The sequence below is a fragment of the Calonectris borealis genome, chromosome 1 (genome assembly GCF_964195595.1).
Source record: "Calonectris borealis chromosome 1, bCalBor7.hap1.2, whole genome shotgun sequence".
In the NCBI taxonomy this organism is placed as follows: domain Eukaryota; kingdom Metazoa; phylum Chordata; class Aves; order Procellariiformes; family Procellariidae; genus Calonectris; species Calonectris borealis.
In genome coordinates, this window is record NC_134312.1 from 55,976,439 (window position 1) to 56,000,581 (window position 24,143).

At 54.2% G+C, this 24,143-nt stretch overlaps 3 protein-coding genes across 6 annotated transcripts; 1 reads left to right on the forward strand and 2 right to left on the reverse strand.

The window, feature by feature from the left end:
- Positions 1 to 141: 141 nt before the first annotated feature.
- On the reverse strand, positions 142 to 6,978 carry PHETA2 (PH domain containing endocytic trafficking adaptor 2). Of its 3 annotated transcripts, none has more exons than XR_012674173.1 (4): positions 6,882 to 6,928; positions 5,667 to 5,764; positions 3,904 to 5,144; positions 142 to 1,165 (listed from the first exon to the last, which is right to left on the reverse strand). XR_012674173.1 is itself a non-coding variant. In XM_075153774.1 (3 exons), exon 3 carries the CDS (start codon positions 5,134 to 5,136, stop codon positions 4,321 to 4,323), a length of 816 nt encoding a protein of 271 aa, XP_075009875.1. In that variant the 5' UTR covers positions 5,137 to 5,144; positions 5,667 to 5,764; positions 6,882 to 6,978; the 3' UTR covers positions 142 to 4,320. The 3 variants fall into 3 exon arrangements, 1 of the variants encoding a protein (XP_075009875.1); XR_012674170.1 differs by having other exon boundaries at positions 142 to 1,588; XM_075153774.1 differs by having other exon boundaries at positions 142 to 5,144; positions 6,882 to 6,978.
- Positions 6,979 to 8,106: 1,128 nt separating this feature from the next.
- Positions 8,107 to 13,651, forward strand: NAGA (alpha-N-acetylgalactosaminidase). Its single transcript, XM_075153729.1, has 8 exons — positions 8,107 to 8,367; positions 8,974 to 9,148; positions 9,260 to 9,437; positions 9,696 to 9,790; positions 10,516 to 10,677; positions 11,141 to 11,338; positions 11,553 to 11,696; positions 11,960 to 13,651. Exons 1-8 carry the CDS (start codon positions 8,195 to 8,197, stop codon positions 12,140 to 12,142), a joined length of 1,308 nt encoding a protein of 435 aa, XP_075009830.1. The 5' UTR covers positions 8,107 to 8,194; the 3' UTR covers positions 12,143 to 13,651.
- A 704-nt stretch (positions 13,652 to 14,355) lies between these two features.
- Positions 14,356 to 23,757, reverse strand: WBP2NL (WBP2 N-terminal like). 2 transcript variants are annotated; one of them, XM_075153751.1, is made up of 9 exons: positions 23,663 to 23,728; positions 21,412 to 21,504; positions 21,100 to 21,208; positions 20,404 to 20,539; positions 18,792 to 18,884; positions 17,761 to 17,979; positions 17,219 to 17,347; positions 16,759 to 16,835; positions 14,356 to 15,930 (listed from the first exon to the last, which is right to left on the reverse strand). In XM_075153751.1, the coding sequence occupies exons 3-9, from the start codon at positions 21,121 to 21,123 to the stop codon at positions 15,883 to 15,885; spliced, it is 726 nt and encodes a 241-aa protein (XP_075009852.1). In that variant the 5' UTR covers positions 21,124 to 21,208; positions 21,412 to 21,504; positions 23,663 to 23,728; the 3' UTR covers positions 14,356 to 15,882. The 2 variants fall into 2 exon arrangements, with proteins under 2 accessions (XP_075009852.1, XP_075009841.1); XM_075153740.1 differs by lacking the exon at positions 21,412 to 21,504 and having other exon boundaries at positions 23,663 to 23,757.
- Positions 23,758 to 24,143: the final 386 nt, after the last annotated feature.

Consider the following 24,143-nt stretch of genomic DNA (forward strand, 5'->3'; position numbering starts at 1 on the left):
CCGCGTCCCGCCAAAGGGCGCGGTAAGGCTCGGCAGAGGAAAACCGGGCCGGGTGACCCTACAAACGGGCAGGGCGGGCATCGCCAGGCCCCGCGGCCGCTTCCCGCGGGTGTTGGGGGTTCGCGACTCCACTGGCAGCGCTACAAATCACAACGGTTTATTCGGCTTCACGGCAAAAAATACAAACGTTAACAATGTCTTGAAATGCACAATACAAGTTCTGCATGTAAAACAACGGCGCGTGCCAAACAGCCTCTTAAAAAAGAACACGTGGCCTAACTAAAATACAAGCGCTTCAAAAGGCGGGAGTGTTTCTGCAAGTTGCTCGTAGTGTTGCCTGGTAATGGTGCAGATTATAAAGCACGCTCGGTGCTGGTGAAAAGTGCCACTGACACGGGAACTGCACATGCTCCCTGTGCGTTTCAGTGGGGGTTACTGAAGTTTCTCTGCAAAGGCAGTTGAGACGGGTGGGTAAGATTGGGGGGTCACCCACCCCCAAACTACTAATGCAGTAGCTATTGTAACGGAAAGTGTCCCATCTTGGTCGTGAATGTCCACCGAATGACTAGCCATTTGGGACCACCAAAGATTACCAAGAGTAATCCTTAGGTTACTCTTGTCACCAGGACCTGGATTCAGTGGAAAACATCACCACGGTTGTTTTATAAAAAGATAAATATGCAGAAATAAAACAATACATTATGAGCTTGAATCTGAAATCCCAGCCTCAGAAAAATAGAAGGATTTAATCAACTACTTTAACAGAACTGGGAGCCCTTCCTGGCACAGCTTACAAGGCCATGTCAGAATTTCCCTCCCTCTTTCAGTCTTCCATTTCTTTTAAATTCAAGCATTCAGATTCAAGCGTTTTTCTCTCACTACTTTTGCATTATTATGCTAAAGAAAACTCTTAGAAAAGAATTTGACTTCAGTACTTTAAGAAAAGTAGCCATTCAGCTTTAGTGTCCAGCCCCCCTTTGCTGGGGAACCTGTTTTGTGCTGCCCAGACATTTTCTATTTTTAAAAAATAATAGGGGAAAGTGAAGGCAGGAGGTGAAACAGTCCGAACCTGAACAACCGGAGAAAAAACGGTGTGTGGCAAGCAGCCTCATTTTGCTGTAGGGGCACAATGAAAACTCTCTGCTTTTCCTGTCGTGATCTCTGCCTGCAGACAGAAAGAGGGGACGCTCCATCAGCCAGACGTATGTGCAATCTCAGGAAGCTGAAATCCCAACCTTCTGCCTGGGGGCTGCTTCAAAGGCGCTGCCAGCACAACTGATCCTCAGCCAAGCTGGTTTGATAGCCTCCATCTCAGAGGAGCTGGCGGAGCACCCAGGTGCTTCCTGCCTGATGAAGCAAGCGGCGGTGGTCATTTAAAAAACTGTACTCCCATAAAAATTTGGGCATGGCTCCAATTACGGCTCTTTTTTACTCACAAAAGGGCCATCCCTGCTATGTGAGCAGGATGGTGAGGAAGCCCTGACCAAGCGCATCCAAAGTCACTCAGCGCTTCGGAGACCTAGCAAAGGCATGGATAGCTGGGCCAAGCACAAATACTGTTCAGGATTTGGCCATTTTCTTCTCAGCGCTGCAGAATAAAACACGAAATTACTCCAAATGCGATCAGACAGAAAGCAGAGCGCAGCTCCTCATTTGCAGGATTTAGGATTTAGTTGGGATATGTACTAACGCAAAGGCAGGTAGCGTGGAAATTGTGCCATTTGAATGGGACAGATTAAAGCATTAAATATAAGCTCTTTAGTAGTGTTACCAGCACAATCCTGGCTTATTAAAGCAAACTAAGCTTCTTAAAAGTGAAACTGCCCTTAAATGAATAATACTGTTTCAGTTCCAGTTCTGACAGAACTGGCTTTGTTAATTTATTTTCCCTTTCAAGTCGTTCCCGATTCTTGGGTCTCATGTAGGAACTGCCATTACATTTTGATTTATTTTTGAAGTTAAATCTTTACCGTCAAACTGCCTTATGTAAGTCTGAGACATCAGGAATACTCTTCTCTCTGTATTACATTAAAAAAAAAAAAAAACAAACCAAAAAGAACAGAAAAATGCTTGCCAGATCTGACCCTGGCCCCAAAATTGCCACGCTCAGAGCGAGGAGGCACCAGATAGTGCCACCAGATAGTGCCACCAGATAGTGCCCTGATGCTGCTGCCCTGCCATGGGGAAGGGGCAGGTTCCCAGCCGGGAGTGCTGCAGCACTGAACAATTTAAGCAGCAGGTAGGGAGGCAGAGCTGGCTCTGCTGGGCTGCTGACGGAGCCTGGGCACTGGCCCGTGGCCACCTGCTCCTGTCTTTTCCGAAATGTTTTCACTTAAAAAGCAGAAGAAAAATAATCCTCCCAAACTCGAAGATCCCTACTGTGAAGAAATACAGACACTAACTGGAAAGGACTGGATTGCATCACTCGTATGTGAAGGTTACACTCCCACTGCCCAAAGTCATATTTGTAAGATCTGATTTAAGATCTGATTTCCTCCAATATACCATCAAGCCATAACTAGGCAGGAGGCTGGAAGCTCATCATCCAAAACTATCAGAGATATATTTACAAAGGCACCAAAAGTTAATGGAAGTAATTTGATTTCTGCATTGACAATCTCTACTGGCTATTGCAAAGTATTAAGCTGAGCGCGTTTAACTCCAGAAAGGCAAATAGGTTCCTACCAGTCATGACCTGGAATAGCCTCTTGCTTTCCTAGCAAGGCTCCTTAATAAAACAGGGCAATCAAAACAGGTTTAACACTGTCAGATAGGAAGCACAAGACTGCTTCACGTATTTTTTCTGCTTTGAAAAACAGCCCTTGCCAAAAGGATAAGGGGGAAGATTTATCAACCCCATCTCCAGGGTGCTGCAGCCCCTGGACTCAGCACCCACCTACTTGGACCGTCTACCTCGTGACCGAGGTTTCTGACCTACTGGTGAAGGACAAGTCTGTTTCTGTAGCGAGGTGACAGGCGTGCCTCCCCGCAGCTCTCCTCACCCACTGGGAAGATGGGACGTGCTACGGAGAGCCGAGTGATGCTGACACGAAATCGGAGGGAAGCGCTGGCAGGTCAGGCGCTGGCTTTGGTAGAAGGCAGCGATACAGCTTTGACGGTACAGGGGCAAGCCCAGACACTGCTGAGACAGTCAGTCTGTGCAATCTGTAACTCACCCCCACACCTTCATTTCTTCTCCCGGGGCCAGCCCTCTCCTCCTCCCCGCTTCTCCACAGCCTCTCCTCCGACTGCGCAGCTCTGCCAGGAGCTGGGCAGAGCCACAACAGCGAGAGAGGCTCTGCAAGAGTGCGGCTCCGGACGCTATCTCGGGCAAGCTGCCCAACGAGCCAGCTGAGCCCTATATGGCACTTTGCAGGAGCTACAGTCTGCGCAGAGGCTGATAAATTCACCCCTGGCAAGGCAAAGAGGCTTTAGCGTCCCTGTTTTGGAACAGGAAAGGCTTGAGCTGGAGACATTAACAGGCTTGGCTACCGCTCGACAGAGTCCAGATCAGCCCTGGGGAGCTCCTGGTCCTCACCATTGCTTCAGACCAGGCTCGGTGTCTCCATTTCATCCTCGCTGCTGAGCTCGGGCGCCCAGAGAGATGTATGCAAGCCTGGGAAATGCACATCCTGAGGGATTTAGCAGGGAGGAGGATTAGTGCAGATGAAAGTGAAAAAAAAAGACGACGCAAGAGCCCGGTTCTCGTTGCCCTGGCTGCTGGGCCAGCCGCAGCCATGGTGGCTCACATGTGTCTTTTGGCAAGAGAGCACAAGGCTGGAGGCACCTGCCAGGGCCAGTGGCCCATCAGAGGCATTTCGTAAGAGCCCAGCCTTATCTGCAGCGAAAGAGCAAAGGCAGAAGTACTTTGGCGCAAGACCACAGACAATAATAAACGCTGACCTGTGCAAACTTCCACGCTGAGAAACAAAACCAAAAAAAAGTGGTGAAGGAGAGGCGGGCGATGAAGCACCCAGAGCATCCACCACACCAGGACAGCAAGGGGCCAAGCCCGTTGGGTGAGGTTCGTTGCATACGTGCCGATTTGGGCCTCCTCCACACCTTGTATCACCAGCAGAGAAGAGTGCAAGGTCCCCTGGTACTACACACTCTCCAGCTGTATACAGCCTCATGGAAATGAAACGTGAGGTTTGGGGAAGACCTGGGTCCCTCCCACACACCCCATGAAGCACACACGCACCGCACACTCAGCCACCGACCAGGGCAGGGGGCAAACAGCGTCCCTCGCTTCACTCTTCCCGCGTGGGAGACAGGCTGCCGGGCATCGGCTGGCCAGTGGCTCATGCCCCGCGCCCCCAGTCACGGGTGTCCCCTCTTCTGCCTCTCCTGCCATTCCCGTCTCAGCGCCGCGATCTCCTGTCCGTACCAGCTGTGCAGCTTGGAGAAGCAGGCCATCTCCGGTGACACTGGGCTCTCCACCATGGCTGGTGAGAGGCCGGGCGCCGGGGACCCCGCGGTGCTGGCGGCAGCCGAGCGCCGGCGCGGAGGCAGGGGCGGGGGCTTCGCGTGCCCTCCGTCACGGTCGGGGCAGGCGGCCCCGCCAGGGACGCCACCACCACTACCCCACGTGGAGTAACCGTTCTCCAGGACGGCGGGCTTCTCCGGGAGAGGCAGCAAGGCGGGGTTGGAGAGGTGCCTCTTCCTGCCGGAGGAGGAGGACCTCCGCGGAGACTTGCGGCAAGCAGCCAAGCTCTTGCAGGCCTCCTCCAGCTGCTTCTCCAGCTCCCTCACCACCAGCCGCATGTAGTCGAAGCTGGCCCGCGAGAGTGCCTTCACCCAGGCTTCCATGGCAGCCTGCCCGTCGGCCACCAGCACGTAAGCCCTGGCGCCGGCATCGTCAAAGCGGATGGCAAAGGCGAACTCCTCAGCGGCCTCGCACAGCTCCACGGTGCAGCCCTCCAGCACCACCAGCCCCACCGGCTCCCGGCTCTCCCGCTCCTCAAAGTAGAAGAGGAGGTTACCCTTGAGGACGAACCAGCGGCGCTGGTAGGAGGTAGCGTGGTGGTGGTGGGCATGGTGGTGGTGCCGTTCCACCCGTTTGCGGAGGAAGCCAGCATGGTCGGCGGGCGAGTCGCAGGTGGCGTAGTGGGCCACGCTCCGCTCGTTCAGCTTCATCGCCCTGCCTAGGAGCAGAGGAAGAGAGGGGGAAAAAGTTGGCTCTGCCAGGAGAGGCCAGATCCTGCCCTGAGCCTGCCACGGGGAAAAGCAGCCCCGACTCCAGCAGCCAGCGCTGCGGGACAGCGTCTAACCCAGCAAGTACCCCTGCAAATGGCAGGCTGGTTCCTCGCTGCTGCAGAGAGGAGGTCATCACCAGAGCCCCACCACCGAGACACCTGCCTTCTCCGGGGACACCACCACCACTGCTTCATTTCTTATTCCACGAATGACCTACTTTGCTTGTTTTTTATGGGACACATCAAAGAAATTTGCCTCCGTGCCTGCGAGGCATTAATTTCGCTCTCTCCTCTATTATAGGGCAGGATAAGGAGGGTGTTTTCAGACCCAAGGGCTCTGGGACCTTCATTTTGAGCACCCCCTCCCCGCTCCCCGTCTCCACGCAGGACCACCTGTCCCCACCAGCCCTCCCGGCAGCAGCACCCCCAGCGCCGGCAGGTTAACCGGCAGCGGGGTGCGAGGTGCCGTACCGGCTGTGCGGGTCAGACCGCAACCCCTTGCCGTCTTCCTTGGGCGGGCTGCTCCCTTGCCAAGGGCCTCCGAAGCTTCACCGTGCCGAGCCCCATCCCTGGTCAGAGGAAAGGTGGCAGAGAGGGAGTTACAAACCAGAAGAGCTTGGGACTGAAAAAGCAAAGAGCTGCATCGCTCCCACCCAGAAAGCCGGGGCCCTCGGCGCACAGGAGCGGCCAGGGCCGGGCACTCGCAGGCAGGTGGCTCTGGAAACCGGGGTGGCGAAACCAAGGGCACTTCTGTCGGCTTCAAAGCCCGAGCCCCTTCGCAGCTCAGGCCAGCGCTCCTGTGGGTTTGTTTTTTAGTTCCTGTGGGTTTGTTTTGGTTTTATTAAAAAAAAAAAAGAGCTTTTGTAGAAGCACATCACTGCACCATCTGCGGAGGCCCCACGGCAGGCGATTCGGCAAGCCGGCAGGTCCCACAGAAGGACACAGCAAGCGCAGCCTTTGTGCTTCTAGAACTGCAAATGGATGTCCGACCACTAAAACTCCGTGTAAAGAAATATGCAGAAAACAAACCACGGCCGCCACTCCCTGGCCAGATCCGGGTGGGGGAACCTCCCCACCGCTGAGCAACCTCCACCGTCCCTCACAGAGCCCTTCTCCCGCATGAGGCCTGGGGGGGCCGGGCTCTGAGGCCAAAGGGGCTCGGACCCCAGCTGAAAAATGGACAAAAATACCATCAGACTTAAGGCAACGCTGTTCCCCGGGGGTGCTTTGCCCTCGGCGCGTCACCCTGAGGAATCTCCAGCCTTGCACACTCAGGCTGAGGACAGCCGGGGTGGCACACGCCAGCCCTGATGTGAGGGGGCTAGGAGGGTCCCGTGGTCCGAATGGGCTCCGTGCGTGTGTGCGATTGGGCTCCGTGTGTGCGTGCGTGCAATGCTGGGCTGCCTGTATGTGTGTGTCTTTGTGTGCGTGTGCATGCGTGGGCAATTGGGCCGCGTGTCTTTGTGTGCGTGTGTCCCACTCTGGGCTGCGTGTCTTTGTATGTGCCGTGCTGGGCTGGCAGCGTCTGTGTCTCCGGGTGCGTGTTTGCCGTCTGCCTGCGGACCCCCGCGGCCCCGGCCCGGCCCCGCCGCCCGCTCCCGCCCCACCGCCGCCGCCCCGGCCCCGCCACCCCCCGGCGCCTCGCCCCGGCGGCGGGACCGCGGGCCCCGGCCCGTCCCGGCTCACCTCGGGCCCTTCCTGCTCGTCGGCGCTCCCGGCGCGGCGGGGCGGTGCGGTGCGGGGCAGCCGGGGGCCGGCCGCGGCCGGGCGGGGGAGGGCTCCTGCCAGCCGCTGGGGCCGTCCCGTCGCGCCGGCAGCACCGCCCCGCCGGCGGCAGCGGCAGCGGGGGGCGGGGGGCGGCCGGCGGGGCACCGCAGCCGGCCTGGAGCTGCTTTCTCCCCGGCCTCTTCGCTCCGCCCGGCACCCCTTCGGGTACCATCCGGGGGGACCTAAAGGCCCCCCCTCTTCCCAATGTAACTATTGGGGTGCAGCAGCCGTGTGGTGTGCGGTGATAGGGAGCCATTAATGGGGTGCAACAGCCGTGGGGTGCAATGGCAATGGGGTGCAACAGCTGTGGGGTGCATTACCGACTGGGTGCAATGCTCATAGGGTACCAGTTATGGGGTACAGTGGCAGTGGGGTGCAATGCCAATGGGGTGCAATACCGGCAGGGTGCAATGCTGGTAGGGTGCAACAGCTATGGGGTGCAGCAGCAGTGGGGTGCAATGGCAACGGGGTGCAATAGCCGCGGGGTGCAATACCGACTGGGTGCAATACTGCTAGTGTGCAACAGCTATGGGGTGCAGCAGCAGTGGGGTGCGATTGCAATGCAGTGCAATAGCTGCGGGGTGCACTACCCACTGGGTGCACTGCTGATACGGTGCAATGCCAATGGGGTGCAGCAGCAGTGGGGTGCAATGGCAATGCGGTGCAATAGCCGCGGGGTGCATTACCGACTGGGTGCACTGCTGATACGGTGCAATGCCAATGAGGTGCAACAGCCGTGGGGTGCAATACCGGCAGGGTGCAATGCTGATAGGGTGCAACAGCTATGGGGTGCAGCAGCAGTGGGGTGCAATGCCGGTGGGGTGCAATACCGTCACGGTGCAATGCTGATAGGGTGCAATACTGACGGGGTGGGACAGCTGTGGAGTGCAGCAGCAATGGGTCTAATTCCTGTGGGGTTCAATGGGTCTGTTACTGACGGCGTGCAGCAGCGCAGGGGGGCGATACCAATGGGGTGCCACGGCTGTGGGACGCAGCACCCGTACGACGTGGGGTGCAGCAGCAAGGGGGTGCGGTACCGGCGGGGTCGGTGGCTTTGGGGCGGCGGGGCTAGGTGCAATGCCCAGCCGGGCCGGGCCGGGCCGGGCCATGCCGGGCGGGAGGGAGGCGGGGGCGGTCGGTCAGGTGATGCGGGCGGCATCATGTGAGCGGGGCCGGGCCGGGCCGGGGCGGGGAGAGGCGAGGCGCTCGGTGCTCCGGCGGCGGCGGAGACGATGGGGACGGCGGCGGCGCTGAGCGGGCTGGCCCTGGCCCTGGCCCTGGCCCTGGCCCTGCCCACCCTGGCCCTGGAGAACGGGCTGGCGCTCACCCCCCCCATGGGCTGGCTGGCCTGGGAGAGGTTCCGCTGCAACGTGGACTGCCGGGCGGACCCCCGCAACTGCATCAGGTCAGCGGGGCGGGGAGCGGCGGGGGCATCCCACACCCCGCCCCCGGGGCTCGGCATCCCCCCCCTCGCTGCAAGGAGGACCTGTCCTGTGTGCCCCCCGCCCGAGGGCACCAGCTCGGAAAGGCCGGGCTGGTGTCCGGGGTCTGCCCCGAGCGGGTGGGTGGGTGGGTGGACGGGGCGATGCCAGGGCAGGGGAGGGTGGATGAACGGGTCGGGCCGGGCTCCGGGCCGGGCACCAGGCACGGGACGGCTCTGGCACCGTCTGTGTCCCTGGGGCGAGCCCTGCAGCAGCAGGATCTCGGGGAGCATGGTGCGTGGGAGACGGGGGGCTCAGGCACCGCAGTGCTGGGGCTGGAGAGCCCCCGGCGCTGAAGGAACTGGCGGGATGTCGGGGAAACGCTTCCCCTCAGCGAGATCAGTGAACGGGACGTGGACGGGGTTTAAACGGGAGCTCTGGAGATCCTCCCATGTGGCCCAGCCCAGCCCTGGTGACCGACCCTCCAGAGCCTCCAGTTAGCCCCAAAGTCCCGCTGGCTGCCTGCAGCCAGTGGGGCACAGAGGTCGCAGGGGCTCAGCCTGCCATGTCCCCATCTCCCCGACCCGCAGCGAGACACTCTTCTTCGAGATGGCAGACCGCCTGGCGGAGGACGGCTGGAGGGAGCTGGGCTACGAGTACATCAACATCGACGACTGCTGGTCTGCCAAGCAGCGGGATGCGGCAGGACGGCTGGTTCCCGACCCTGAAAGGTTTCCCAGGGGGATTAAGGCCCTGGCTGACTACGTGAGTGCCCGCTGGGGATGGTGGGGGGTCTTGGTGTCCCCACGCCGCCCGGTTCCCAGGAGGCACCTCAGACCCCCTCGTCCCCTCCTTGCAGCTCTCCTCTCCTCTCAGGTCCACGCCCGGGGCCTGAAGCTGGGCATTTATGGTGACCTGGGCACCCTCACCTGCGGGGGCTACCCGGGCACCACGCTGGACCGTGTGAAGCAAGATGCCCAGACCTTTGCGGAATGGGGTGTGGACATGCTGAAGCTGGATGGGTGCTACTCGTCGGGAGAGGAGCAGGCAGAGGGTAAAGGCTCCCCAGCTGACGGGCGTTTCTCCCCTCGGTCAGGGCGGCTGGCCGTCCGCAGAAATGCTTGGCCAGCTTCGCTTCTTCCCTTGTGTCTCCTGTTGCAGCTCTTGGGCAAAGAGACGGGGGTTTGGGTGCCCTAGAGCCGGTGTAAGAGAGGAGGCCAGGCTGCCCTGGGGTCCGCCATGACCGCGCGGGCTATGGACACAAGCTGCTGCCAGCCGTCTCCTTCACCAGTTGTTTTCTCCTCTCCCTAAGGCTACCCAGAAATGGCGAGGGCCTTGAACGCCACAGGCCGCCCCATCGTCTACTCCTGCAGCTGGCCAGCGTATCAGGGGGGGCTCCCCCCCAAGGTGAGGGTTGTCCCATCTGGTGGCTGTTTCCCGCGTCCCCTGTGCCCTGGGGGAGCTCTTGTTGGAGCTGCAGGAGCTGGGTGCTACACCCCGCTTATCGCTTGTAGCTCCAGGTGCTACACCCCTGGTAGGATGGGGTTGTAGGATGGGGATCCCTGCTGCGGGATCTCAGGGAGCATGGCGTGTGGGAGGTAGGGGGGTGTCCCTGCCAGGCACCTGGGGACACTTGGGGTTCTCAACATGGCTAGGTGATGGGAGTTTGGGGGAGGAAGACCCTGGGGCATGCCCTCTCCACCCCACTCAGCTGTGTGGGGTTGATCCTGGCAGTCTGTTCTTCTGAGACTGGTCCTATCTGGTTTAAGTGCTTGAAATAGGATGTTCCTCCTAGTAATGTTTCTTGAGAATTGATTGCATTTATTTATTTCCTCTTCCACCTTCTGAGTCAATTTCAAGCTGCCTGCATTCTTGCAGCTGATCATATTTCCCCATGGCCTCTGTGGTTGTTTTCCCAGACATTCTGTCACACTGGGATGTGCCCAGTCATATTGGGATACAACTCTGTCCTCCTTCATCACGTGATGTTGCGCCTCTACACACCCCTGTGCTTTGCAAACACCAAACATCTTCTGGATGCTGCAGCTCTCAACAAGTCTGGCTGCCCCGTCTCCCGCAGCTTGCAGACCCCCTCCTTTCTCCCTCCTGCCTGACCCTGAGCTCCTCTCCAGGTGAACTACACCGTCCTGGCAGAGGTCTGCAACCTGTGGCGTAACTACGACGACATCCAGGACTCCTGGGACAGCGTGCTTTCCATCCTGGACTGGTTCTCCGCAAACCAGGACGTGCTGCAGCCGGCAGCTGGCCCCGGCCACTGGAATGACCCGGACATGGTGCGGCTGGGTGGCGGGTGCACTGACCCTGGCCGGGGACGGGGATTCTCCAGGGATCCCCTCCTAGGGGCAGGGTGAAGCAAGAGCACCAGGAGCAGGAGCCCTCTTGCTGCAGAGAGGCAAAGCTCGTGTTGCCCTTGTCTAAGCTGTGGGAAAAGCCTGTGGTTGCAACGAACCCTCTCCTGTTGTCCAGGTGTCCCTGTCCTTCCCTGCACAGCCTGAGGGGGGATAGTGGTGAAGCGAAGGGTGTTAATGAGTGCGTTTGAATGTGTGCTGACGGCGCAGCACCTAGTAGCGTGGGATGTCCCGGCAGTGGTAGGCTGCTTGAGGGGAAGCAAAAGCATGTGTGAGGTTTCCCCGTGCGTGCTTCCCCCCAGCGAGCTGCAGCATCACCAAGTGTGGCAAGCAGACGGGTTTCTAACCCTTTTCTGCCTCTCCTGTCTTTTTCCCCTCTCCCTTCCAGCTCATCATTGGAAACTTTGGCCTTAGCTACGAGCAGTCCCGCTCCCAAATGGCCTTGTGGACAGTCATGGCAGCTCCGCTCCTCATGTCCACGGATCTCCGCACCATCTCCCCGAGCGCCAAGGAGATCCTGCAGAACCGGCTGATGATCCAAATCAACCAGGACCCCCTGGGAATCCAGGGGCGCAGGATTGTCAAGGTTAGGGGGAAGGCGGACGTGTTTGGGAGAGCAGGCAGGAGCAGCACAGGGGGTCACAATAAGGAGGGAGAGGGAGGCAATGCAGAGAAACATGAGCAGGAGAGCTGTGGGAGCTGGGGACCTGCTGGCATAGGAACCCTGCAGGGCAAGGTCAGAAGTTACGGGCCAGCGCTGTCCCGGCAGCTCTGCCTCAGCCACCCATCCCCACCCCTAGGAGAAATCCCACATCGAAGTGTTCCTGCGCCCGCTGTCCCAGGCCGCCAGCGCTCTTGTCTTCTTCAGCCGGAGGACAGATATGCCCTTCCTCTACACCACCAGCCTGGCCAAGCTCCACTTCCCTGAGGACACCGTGTATGAGGTGAGCCCCACTGGCACACTGCATGGTGGGGCAGCCCCACGGCACCTGGATCTCCCTCTTTCCAGCTTGCCCTGTTGACACCCTGTGCATTTTTGGGGGGGAAGGACTCCCTGCCTCCAGGATGAAGGGGCAGCCGCCTGTTGGGTCACCCTCCTCTTGCCCTCTGCTGCACCCTGTCCTGCCTTGCCATGTCAGTGACCATGGCTGGACCTCAAGGTGAAAGGTCTGTGGAAATCCTGGTAGCCACCATCTCTCTCTTCCAGGTACAAGACGTGTACAGCGGGAAGATCATCAGCGGCTTAAAGACAGGAGACAGCTTCTCAGTCATTATTAACCCCTCGGGGGTGGTGATGTGGTATCTCTATCCTGTGGCGCTCCCGGCACAGCCCTGGCACGTTGTCAGACAGCAAGCCCCCAGCGAGGGTTTCCACCCAGTTCTCCTGTGACGAGGCTCAGTGCGTGGGGGCATGGGTCAGTGCCAGGGTGAGCCGCGAGACCCTGGGGCACATGGCTCTTCACTGCACAAGTACCTTTCCTGGCGTGCCCAGCAGTGCTGGGGAGCGACCATCAGGTCATTCCTCCGGTATCAGCTTGATGATGTCTACTCGGTCTGCGTAAAGCAGGAATTCTTGTTACCCATCTCCTAAAGGTGTGCAGAGCGTGATTCCTCGGTGATTGCAAAGTCCTTTGAGATCCTCCTGTGGAAGATGCCGTACAAGCAGAGTCCAGCCGCTGTTGGAGTTTGTCAGCTCTGACAGCTGAGCATTTTACTGCTTTGAACTGAGCATCACCAACTGCTGCAGAGGCCAAGAAAGGCTGTGGATGCTTTAGTATCTTCTAGGGTGGTGACGTCCCCCCCTCCATGTGTGATGGCGTTAGCCTCAAGGATCGGACCTGGCCACCTTCCTACCTCTGCTATAATCAGCTTGGCTTAGAATAAGGGGCTGTCAATAGGGCTGCACCCTTCCCATCAACCCTCCCCAGGACCAAGAGCCCCTGGAGGCATGATGGTCCTGTGCAGAGAGGCTTTGCTTGCAGGCCCGATCCTGCTGCCCGGATCCTGGAGGCCAGCACTACGACAGCCTAGCATGCATGCTATCATTGGATTAAAGCCCCTCTGGTATCAGTTGACAGCAGAGCAGAGCAAAAACCTGAATTGGCCATGCGCAACTGCAGCAGCCTTGCTGTGGTACAGCACCAAAAACTGCAGAGCCATAGTGTGTTGTGCACGAGAGGTGTCAGGAAGATGCTGATGCTCGGTTGAGGTCTTTTTGAGTTGGGAGATGGTCACAAGTGCCTCGGAGCTGCAAGCTGCATCCTGTTCTTGCTCTAGCAGGAAACGCCTGCTAAAAGGGGGTTCAGGCCCTCCTCCAGTGGGCTGAACACTCAGAGTTTCTCAGGGAAAGGCTCCTCCTTCTCCCAAGGGCAGCTACATCCACAGCCCCATCCTGAGGAGGAGCCTGCACTAATAAACTGGAAGTGAGCAGTGGGACAGGCTCGAGAGCCCTCAACGGATTCACCTTCGTACAGTGCACAGCCTACGGAGGAGTTCTAGGTGTGATGTGGCCCACCCCAACTGTCCCAGAGAGGGGTGCAGCATTTGTGAAGATTGCCTCTGAAGATTGTAGCCCAGGGAGACCAACAAGATTAAGCCTCAGACCAGAGAAATACCACATTTTAAATTAGTCCCCACCCCTCAAAAAAAAAAAAAGTTTCCCCTTTTCTATTCAGATGACGAAGGAGGATTGGGCGCCCACACCAGTTCCTGCAGGACCAAACGGCCGATCCTGGCCACTTCCAGAAGCTTTCTCTGAGTGCAGCAGCAAGACACTGAACACGATGCTTGCAGTGCTAACAGGAAAGGACGAATGCACTTCATGTCTGTATACAGGAGCTGGCTTTGTTCTTGGGGAGTGATTGAGACAAATTAACTGAAATAAAAGGGAAGCGGGTCACAGGCTCTCTGTTTCATGTGTATTCAGTGTTGCTAGCTATAGCTACTTGGTTAATGGAGGACTACAGGATCCGTACCTCAAAACAGGAACAACTATGCTAAGAAATAGAACTGGTTTCCTGTCAGAGGCTGGACTGATGCAGAGTAGAAAACTGCTTTCCAGTAGTTACACCATGTTCAGCAGGCACCAGCTTTCCTTGGCACAAGGGGAAACTTGGATTTTACAGTCCCCAGTTAAGTGCCATTTTCCTTTACCATATATTTGTTTTTCCCTCACTGGAAAAAAATTGGCTAGAGACGAGTTCCTCTTAAAGACAGGCTTTTCTATTGCCTGAAGATAGGCAGTAAACGTACACAGGAGAGCTGCTAAGAACACAGCCTTAGTGAGTGGCAGGGTGGCGACACTGGCCCTGCCAAATGCACTGTTGTGCCTGCCCCGAGGACACGAACACGTGCCAGTTCTGGATACCTGGGCAACAGCAAAGACACAAACCAGCCACCACCCTCCCCAGGCAGCAAGAGGATGAGCCTCATCATCTTCTCTCCCTCTAGTTACTTGATTCCAGACCCAGCTTAGCCATGCACCAGGGAGAGACTGGCCTACAGCCCACCCGAGAGACCAGCGGTGGTTGTTAATTCCAGCCTTCTGTGCAGTAGGCAGGAGTGAAGGTCAACACAAGACACACACAACAGCGAACAGGCAGCTAAAGGTATCAACAGTCCTGTATTAAAGTGCAATTCAAAAGTTACAAACATTCATGGTTGTTTTTTTTTTAAATACGGAGTTATTAGAATATCTCTAACTCAGACTTAAACGGTGTTTATAGATAAGGAAATTTACTTCCCCCCATGCAGGGCTGCTTTAGGAATTCACACTTGCAGGTCGTACAAGCCTGACTTACGGGAGAGCCCTGGCACACAGGGAAGTAAGAGGGAAAACACTCCTTTCCCTTCACTGTGAAGGTAGGAAGGCTGTAGGAAGAAGTACGATCACCCCATATGTAAAGGATCACAAGGGTCTCCACCAGACTAGAGAGACGCTCTTCAGAGCAGGTTTAATGGCACTATGTCCTAAGGAAGAAGGAAAGATTGTGGCTGAGCAGCCAGAGTCTCTGCAAGAGAGCCGAGTGTTAGTAACATCCACACCAGACAGCAGTTCCCAACTGAGAGGGGAACACTGCACCCCTAAGCAACCCAACTCCGGTGTTACAGCGCCCACCCGCCCACGCTGCTCAGATGTGGGCATACGCGCCCCGGCTGCAGCGGCTGAAGGAAAAGAGGAAGGCCAGTTTTCTCCTGCAAGCTTGCTCAGCAGAGTGAGCCAGGGCTGCGGGACCTGTCTCCTGACAAGGTTAGTGCCAGGTCATCTTCCTAATGTAACATATTTTGCTCCAAGGCAAGCAGCCTCCTGTGCAGCACTCGACTCCATTACGCTTGAAGAACGGCTGCTTGACACAGGATCATTGCACAGATATGGGACCTGCCTCTAGGAGAGGGAAAAGAAGACTGATTCGCACGCCTGCCCGTCTATCAGCTCACTGCCCTGCAGCACACTTTTCTCTGCTTTTCTATTCAATGTCTACAAAGGCAGGCTGATCGGGGCCCATCCCCTTCCCTCCTGCGTAGCCAAACGCTTCAAATGTCTCTTAGGATGCACTTCCCAGGTTCGTCACCCCATGACTGTTAGTCCAGGATATGAAACACACACTTCCAGCCAGCGTGATACAGGATTTCCAGAGTCCCATCTCATGCTGAACCCTGCCAGAATTTAAGGAAATTTAACACCTTTCTTGGGCACCCAAGGGTCTATGCAAGGAACCTCATGGCTCTCTATACCTTTCCTCTTGGATGGTGCTTCAGAAGAAGTCAAAAGTTTGGCGTTCCAAGTAGTCTTACTCCAAGATCCCAGAGCCTTCAGATTTTAGTCCTAGATTAGTCACATGGTCTACTGGTGGTTTACTAAGAAGTCCACCTCTCTCCTCAAGCCAACGGCAGAGCAAAAGGTTAGTGCTTCGACCCCATGAGATAAAGCAAATAAGCAGGAAAGTGCTGTTGTTCCGCCTTGTATTGCCACTGACTTAATGTTTAAGGAGGGCAGGTGCTCAGCTGCCCAGCACTACAAATATTGTATATGTACAAAGAGACCTAGAGATATGCTAACCCGAGGGGTAGTAACAGCCAAGTTGTCTTCAGGGAGAGAGAGTGTGGGAGGCTGGTTGCAATTTCGTTCTGTTAGTTGTTCTTCTTGTCCTCAGGAGGTGCATAAGGAGGTGGCTGATCCTGGAAGGAGATAAAGTAGAGTCAACAACCCTGCTCATTTTATGATGTGCTCTTCCCAGGCGTTCCCAGGCTCGGCTTACAAGAAACGACTGCTCTTCAGTGAGCTACAGACAGCCAGGTGCTGTGTTTTAAGCTGTCATTTCATTACACCATTCCTCTCTATTATCAGTTATGCTCCAGGACATATGCTGCCTCCCATAATGTTTCTAGTGAAGGTCCCCTCAAAACCAGGTAACAAATGGTCTATTGCAAATAGACCATTTAATCCATTTTAATTGCCACCCTCCCTTCATTTCCAGGGCTTTGTCTCTGTTGATGTTCATAGCTGACCCAGCAGACAGCAAGCCCCTGGGCTGAGGGCCAGCTTTGCTGCTCCATCAGTCTCCAGCCCACCACAGAGCCACGCGAGGCAGTGGAGGGCACAGGCAGACTGGCTGTCACATATCAGACATAGGTTACAGCCTACCTACTGGCTGCCGCTGACTGAACAGTAAGAGACCTCCCCATCTCCATGCAGCCCATAAAAAAAAGAAAACGAAATCCACATGCTCCCTAACTCTCCCCACTTTCAGCCCCAACAGAAGCAGAGAGCTTCTGTCGTACTGAATGGCTGTTACTGAATGAATCTTAAGGCCCGCCTCTTTTCCTGACCGAGGATTTAACAAGCCTTCTTCATGGCACGATCATCCACACCTGCCAGGAAAACACATACTTTCTGTGCATTTTCAAAATGAAGGCATGCTAGGCTTTGATAGGAAAGCAAACCGCTGTCTCTATTAGTGACGGAAGAGGGAGCAGGCACATGCAGGCCGCAGGTGCGGTACTCACCATGGGCATGTACACGTTGTGTGGGTTGGCAGGGTTGTAATACGCGCTGGAAGCGGCTTCCATGGCCTTACTGTCCCCTAGAAAGGAAAGAGAAGAAGCAACCGTAGGACACGCTCACCTACATGCCTTAGGCAGTGGCCCCAGAGCCTTCTCCCCAGCCACAGCTCTTTTGAGGAGTCGACAATTGTCCAAAGAGCTAGCAGCAACCGCAGCAAGCTGGGTTTGCATTCAGAGCAGTTCAGGAAAGCTGCGAGCTGGCTAGAGCTCACTGCAAGCTGTTCAATGCAGAGCTGAGCAGCTCTCCCCACACCCTGTTATCTCAAATAACAGATCAAGATGACTTTGAGCTCCTGCAACAACAGCAGCTTCTCTACCCCACACTGTGCCCACAATGCCACCCACAGCCCACGCCCCCAAGCACCCTTTTGCATCTGGGCTGGCAGCCCCCCAGTCCCATTACCTGGCATCCCCGGGCCCACCCAAGCTGGCGGAGCGGAGGGGGCTGAGGGTCCTGCAGGAGACGGCCCAGAGTAGGGGGGAGGAGGTGGCACATACATGGGGTTCGTGTTTGGAAGTGGTGGGTAAATACCTGAAAAAGAGGACACCAGATTGATGCTTTGGACCATGGCAACGGGACAGAGGGGAAGAGAGCTCACAGGCCCAGCAGCACATTAGCCCTGGACAAGAGCAGCGGTCAGGGAAGCTCTGCAGGCTTGGCAGGGATGCAGACAGCAGGGATTTGACATGTTGCTAATGCCTGTCATGCCAGCAGGCAACAATGCTCTGCCAAGCAGCAGCACAATTTACAAACCACATTTTCACCTCCCATCCAGCTGCAACTATAGAGATGCACAGGTGTGACCAATAGCACGCAATAGATTTTTGCAAGGACAAGGATCCTCGATGGAGACAAAACTACAGTAACCCTCACCGTACCGTTGTGATTTCTTTACAACTAACACCGAACACACCCTGCTAGTCATCATTACACAACTTCCCAACCTGGAGTCTGGGCATACGGATATCCCATGGGCTGTGGAGCAGGTCCATAGGCATTCATCGGAGGTGGTGTATAAGGATATGGTCCGTTTGGTGGTGGAGGAGCAGCATAGCCCCCCGGCACAGGTGAATACCCCCCTGGAGCAGGCGGGGCGGGCGCATACCCTCCGGGCACAGGTGTATAGCCATAGCCAGGGTTCTGGAGAGGAACGCCACTGGAAGCTAAGGAGCACATGTTTAGTAAGCCAGACATCCTTTTGTTACAATTAAACATAGAGAATAAAAGGAAAATAGTCCTGTTCATGCAGCACCATTTCCCACCATCTAAATTCAGTATACAGTCCTGGCAAAGTACCGCGCTTGAAAAGCATTAGCCTCCTCGTTGCAAGTTCACAGGGTGCTAAAGGAAACCAGCTGCAAAAATACTAGCTATCAGGTACCAGTTCAATCACAGAGCTCCTGCTGCTGGAAGAAAAGACCGCTCCAAAGCAAGTATCAGTAGGGTGGTTTTTACTTCTTTTTAAACTTTCTTATCAGAAAAAAATGTACATTTTAAAATGCACACTTCTTTAAAAAGAAAACTTTCATATCAGAGAAAAATGTACCTTTTTTCCCCATTTGAAAGTTTTAAATAGAAGTTATTATTTTAAATTTATTTTTCCCCCCTCCAAATGTGGACTTCCCCCATCTTACTCCACTATTATAGAACTGAGCTGAGGGTAGGATCAATTTTTCACCATCACATATTTCAACTTTCTTACAGGAGGAATAAGGTTCTGCAGAAAAAGGTGGTCCACCTCAGGAGCACAAACTCCAGAATATTCTGACTGCACAAAGCGTTACAATGAAATAAAGAAAAAGGATTGGAAGGAAAAAACAAAAGTTCCCCTGGACAAAAAACCCACAACACTGCTGTGGAAGAGTGCATACATAGAGTACCCCTCTTCCCCCAGCCCATGAAGTTCAAAAAGAGCCCTACTCTCTAACTAGCTCAGCCAATCTCGGGGGAACTGCAGGCTCTGAAGATCCCTTACCATTAGAGGCAGCTTTGAACATCAACTGTCCAAACTCAATGGCTCCTCCACTGTTGAAAGTCAGTTTAAATGTCCCCTGCCCTTCCCAGCCACCTAGGAGAGAGAGAATTAGAATTGAAACAGACTATTAACCTCCTCGGTAGCAGTTAAGCCAGCAAAACAGTTAATACTCCAATTATTTTTTTCTTCCTTATTTCAAAACTATTGTGTGTCATATGGCCAGGGGGAAAGAATCACGGCACTGCTATCAGATGTCCCCCAAAATAGCATCTCAAGAAGATCAGGCATTTATTTCTTTACCCTTTAAAACACAATCCCCACTATAGTTATGTAGAAGCAGCCTACCCTAGATACTAGGATGTTTTGTCCTTTCCTGAAAGGTTTAGTAGAACCTAATAATGAACAGTGTAAAGAAACAACACTTAATTCACTGAGGATTTTAATTGAAAGCCCTCAAATGAAGTTTTATTGCTGACCTCAGTGGACTACAGCTCAGGATCTGCAACTCAAGCTAGGATTTAAATCAAATGCGACATTTTTAATCTCTTTGACCCACAGAAACTCAGACAGATTATAAATGCTTAGGTATAATAGCACTTTTTCAGAAAAAAAGTAAGTGATGACATCGCAGGATAAGAATGCTTTGTTTTGTACGGGGTTTTTGGTGTTGTGTTTGGGATTTGGGGGATTTTGCTTTAGAAAAAAGATGTCTTTTAAATAAAAGATTTCATAAAATAAGATTTATCTTTCTTGTCTGACTAACAATGAAGTTAGTAGAAGTAAAGAGAGTCTCTTGGGGACAAAGTAGAAATAAAGGACAGAAATATAACAAAACAATCGACCATGGATAAAGTCATCCCCTTGGAGATTCACCTCTTTAAAACCACTGTCTTAGTATAATTTCCGCCCAAGAAAATGGGCTGATCCCTAATCCAGAGCCAGCCACTTTAAGACATTGTTAGGAACAGGAAGTAAAAGCATAAGCTCTCCAGATGCCATCAAAATGCACAGAAACTAGTTCTAGGGCTGAAGAGGGAAGAAATTTGAACCAGAAGCCATGTTTTTAATCCGTTTACCTTCTGCAATTCCCTACGTTTGGTCATGACCATGACTAAGTCTTACCACAGTGTCATCATCAAATTGGGAACAAAGCTAAATCAATGATATACACCAGCTTCCTAGATGCATGCAAACGTACCCAATCTGGTAAGTGACTGATGACCTCCAGAAAACAAAAGTGGCTGCTAATTCTGTCTATCAATACCAGTGACTGGTGACTTGGATCACTTACCCACCTTTCCAGGTCGAAGACGGGAAAACAAGCACATGCGGAAACCAAGTAAATGTGACACACACAGCAAGACAGAAGTTACAGGATTAAACAAAAGCCATCCTCTGAAGTTATTAGCTTTGGGGGCAGAAAGTAACTCTGAAGCAGTGCCTTAAACTTCAGAAGACTCAGGTTACCTTAGCATGGATATGGTAGCTATATTGCTGTAGCTACCCTGTCCGTCTTTCCTGTGCACATAAGCCATCTATCTGATGTTCAGCAGAAGATAAAAGGACTTGTGACACTTGGGAAGAGTTCAGTCTACAAAGCATGGGCACATACCTCCTGCCTCGGCCTGAATCTGTCCTTTGATGTAATTGGCAGAGAAAACAGGCTGCTCAATTGAGCATCCTTTCACCAAATAAAACGGCATCATGAAAGACAGCATAGGATCCTTGCCCTTCGACACAAAGATCATCTGCAAGACAGGAGGGAACGCCTCTGAATTACTCGAATTAGATATAAAGGGTGTTCATGGAGTTCTAGTTGTAGCAGCATCCAAAAAGATGATAACTTAACTCCTGGTATCAGTATGCATTGTGTTATTTCACAGCTTTAACACTATGGGATCCCAGACAGATTTGATGGCACGTGGCTCACTCACCTGACGCATGTATGTTGCAAAACAATACACATAAAAATACCACACAATACCACATAAAAAACATTTACAGAGTTTTATTTTTGTGCTTTTTAAGGATAAGCTAAGACAGTTTTCAAAGAAAGTAATATTGACTGACACATGATATGAAATACATTCTCTAGACAGTGATTTCCAGGACGGCATGTGCCTTTGGAGGGAATTAGGATTGTGACACAGGCATGAACGATCCTATTTCCACCCTCCCTTCTCCTACCTAGTACTCTCAGTGGTTCCTCCCATAACAAAAATCACTTCTTCTATCACCAACTAGGTTTCTGGTCTAAAGCCTACAAGATCCCTTGAGAAAGAAGCAGCACTGCTGGCATCAGACTTACCCTGTAAGGGGTGAGATACAGCATCCCTTTCTTGGTGCCTTTGAAGGCTTCAGGCTTGCCTGTCACGTCACTGAAGGAGAGCTCCACATCTTTACACTGTTTGAGAACACTACAGGAGGAAATCAGACAAATTGGAGAGACAAATTCAGGAACAGCTCTGACACACACCCCCCCCATCACACAGGAAGGGGGATAGCACACCAGAAACTCTGAATATTATGCCAAAAGACTCAGTTTTGATGTGAGCCCTGCCATTTTTCCTTTGAACAGAGAGGGATGATTTATGCAGAGCAGAAGAATTCATCCCCTCACCTGTGACAATCCCTGCTCCTCCTCTGCAAAAGGAAGCTTTAAATGACAGTTTCTTTCTGTCTCCAAAACCATCAGGCTGAGGAATTCCTCTCTCTGCATGAGAAGAGCCTCAGCTCAAAGGTCAGGGCACAGAAAGGGGTGAGGTGTCTGAAACCACCCCCCTTGAAGCCAAGGTGCCACCTCAGAGCAAGCCTCTCAAAGTCCATGCTCAAATCCAGGACTTGCCACCACAGGGGAAAAAAGCACTGCAGTAACACCGCACCCACTGTGCAAACTGAGGAAGTTGCTTCACTAATACCCTCACTGCTGACCCTCCTTCACATGACTTAAGTAAATATTGGTAATAAACAGCACCATGCTAAGGAACAAAACGAGGAGCCAGTAACATCAGCAATAAGGTTATTATTGTTGGACATCTGTGGGAACATTAGCGAAGCCTGTTAATGACACCAAAGCCAGATAGGAACTGTGAACGGTGCAGGGTCAGGGGTATGGAGATGACTGAAAAATTAAATATATTTTCAAGAAAAACGAAAGAATCAACTTGGGAAAGCATGCCTCTGAATCTACAGGGTAGACCCTTAAACACACCACCTAGTAAGAAAATTTGCAGAATAAACAAAAGAGCCTTGGGGGTGACAACTTTGCAGTGTGTTACAGTGCCAGAAGAATCCAAGGCCTTTTATGTTTCAAGAGCATAGAAAAAGAAAAACCAAAACCCTAACCCAATACAAGCCTGAAGAGGCCAGATCTAAAATTATCCTTATATATTCTGATTAGCCTATTGTAGAAATCAGATCAAGTAAGAAGTCAGGAAATTGCAAAATTATTGGGGGAAGGGAGGAATCAGCAGCGCTGGCATATGGAAAAACCAACAGTTTCAGGTTGTATGCTCTCTAAGGAAGAAATAACATAACAGTATAGGTGTATCTGAAAAAGGTAGCTATCCAAGGAGGAAGACGTTAAAAAGGTCTAGCTTTAATGTGAAAAAAAAAATCCCGACCAAGAAATTCTACTGGGACATTACTTCATAGTTGAGCTAGATGCAGGTTCTCAGACTGGCTGAGAGGGACAAACTGACAAGGCAGCAGAGCTCTTTCCATTTCCAAGATGCAAAAGGGAAACATTTCTTCTAATCTAAATAAAAGCAACTCTTCGACAGTTTGGATCTTACCAGAACACTTCCTCAACCATGTCCTGTAGCAACGTTTCATGTCAGTTTGCCTCATTGGGAAGAATTTCTACATAGTCATTTCAGTGTTTACTCCTTCGCAGCTACTCACACAAGCAAATAACACGCAGCCACCACCACTGGGTTTATTAGGCTGCTGAACTGGTTTGCACCTGCATGCCTGTCCAGGGCTGTGCACCCCGCGGAGCGCCCACCTGTGACTCAGCAGCACCTCGAAGAATGGCTTAAGGTCAAGGATAGAGAGATCTCCTTTAAACCAGCGAAAGCTCTGCATGTCAAAGGACTTCCCTGACTGAAGTATTAGCAGTCAGTTACAAACTCAACACTATTTGGAGCATATTTTTGGAGCGTATTTTTCCTATTGTTTACCAACCCCAAACCAACTCAATGACCCTTTACCGGGCCTCTGGTTTCTAGGATTTCTCTAGCCAAGGCCAGGATGCTGGAAGCACCTGAACACAATCAAAGCGAAGCCCAAGCCCGTCAAGCTGATGTGTCAATCCCCCCCCGGGGGCGAGGGCAGGCATCGAGCAGCCGGCTGCGTGCTCACATGAGAGGCGCCGAGGAGGGAACCTGCTCTGCTCGGGCCTCACCTCTGACGACAAGTTTTCCTTACTTTGAATTCAAGTGATGAAGACTCCTACCTTAGGTGGTCTCTGCCTCTCTGACATCACTACCTAACTGCATGACACAAACAAAAGCCAGTTCCTCGTCTTTCACAGGCGATGGCAGCTCACTCTTCGCCCGGGACGCCCGCTGGAGCGGCACTAAGGGCCGCCGGGCTTCAGCAGTGAAGATGGGGCAGCTCCGTCGCCTCCAGCCAGGCCTGCTCCCCACTGCCTGCCCCAGCCCTTCCCACCCTGCCAGAGAGGACTTCAGTAACACGGCCGCCGGGCCGGGCCGGGCCTGGGAGCCGACGGGGGGCCGCCCCAGCGGGGCCGAGCTGCCTCCCACCAGCGGGCCCCGCCGGCCCCCGGCCCTGCTGCGAGGACAGGAGGAACCCCCCAACCCGGCCCCCGCCCCACAGGCCCCCTCGGCCCCGCAGCCGCCCACCGGTACCTCTCGGCGTTGGGGATGACGACACCGCCCTCCTGCGAGTGGTTCCTGTTCAGCGCCATCTTGCCCACCCCCGCTGGCCCCGCCCCTGACCCTGTGACGTCAGTCCCCGGGCGCCCGGTGACGCCGCGCCCCGGTGACGCCCCGCCCCCCGGCGACGCCCCGCCCCCCCGCGCGACGCCCCACCCCCCGGCAGGCGGCGGGCGCGAGACGGAAATGAGGCGGCGGCGGCGGTTGTGAGGCGAGGCCGGTTTAATGGCCGCCGGCGGAGGGGGCGCTACAGATGGCGGTGTCGCCCGGCCCGCCCCGGACACCGCGTCTTCCCCGCGACGGGCCGCGGGGCAGCCCCAGTGTCCCGTCTGCTCAAGGTCCGCCGGGGAGGGCCGCAGCCCGGCCCCTCCTCTCCCGGCCCGGCGGCGGCACCGCAGGCCTGCGGCTGGCTCCCAGTTAGGCCCGAGGCGGCCGGGGAAGGCGCCTTCCTTAA

Bases quoted from the DNA above. Each gene is read 5' to 3' on its own strand.
- PHETA2 (XM_075153774.1), bottom strand. From the start codon at position 5,136: ATGAAGCTGAACGAGCGGAGCGTGGCCCACTACGCCACCTGCGACTCG.
- WBP2NL (XM_075153740.1), bottom strand. From the start codon at position 23,721: ATGGCGCTGAACAGGAACCACTCGCAGGAGGGCGGTGTCGTCATCCCC. The intron at 20,540-21,099 runs GTAAGTCTGATG...CCTGTCTTGCAG, and splicing joins TGTATCTCACCCCTTACAGG to ATGATCTTTGTGTCGAAGGG. The intron at 16,836-17,218 runs GTAATGGGACTG...TTTCCTTTCTAG, and splicing joins GGTGGGCCCGGGGATGCCAG to GGGACAGTAAGGCCATGGAA.
- NAGA (XM_075153729.1), top strand. From the start codon at position 8,195: ATGGGGACGGCGGCGGCGCTGAGCGGGCTGGCCCTGGCCCTGGCCCTG. The intron at 9,438-9,695 runs GTAAAGGCTCCC...CCTCTCCCTAAG, and splicing joins GGGAGAGGAGCAGGCAGAGG to GCTACCCAGAAATGGCGAGG. The intron at 10,678-11,140 runs GTGCGGCTGGGT...TCTCCCTTCCAG, and splicing joins ACTGGAATGACCCGGACATG to CTCATCATTGGAAACTTTGG.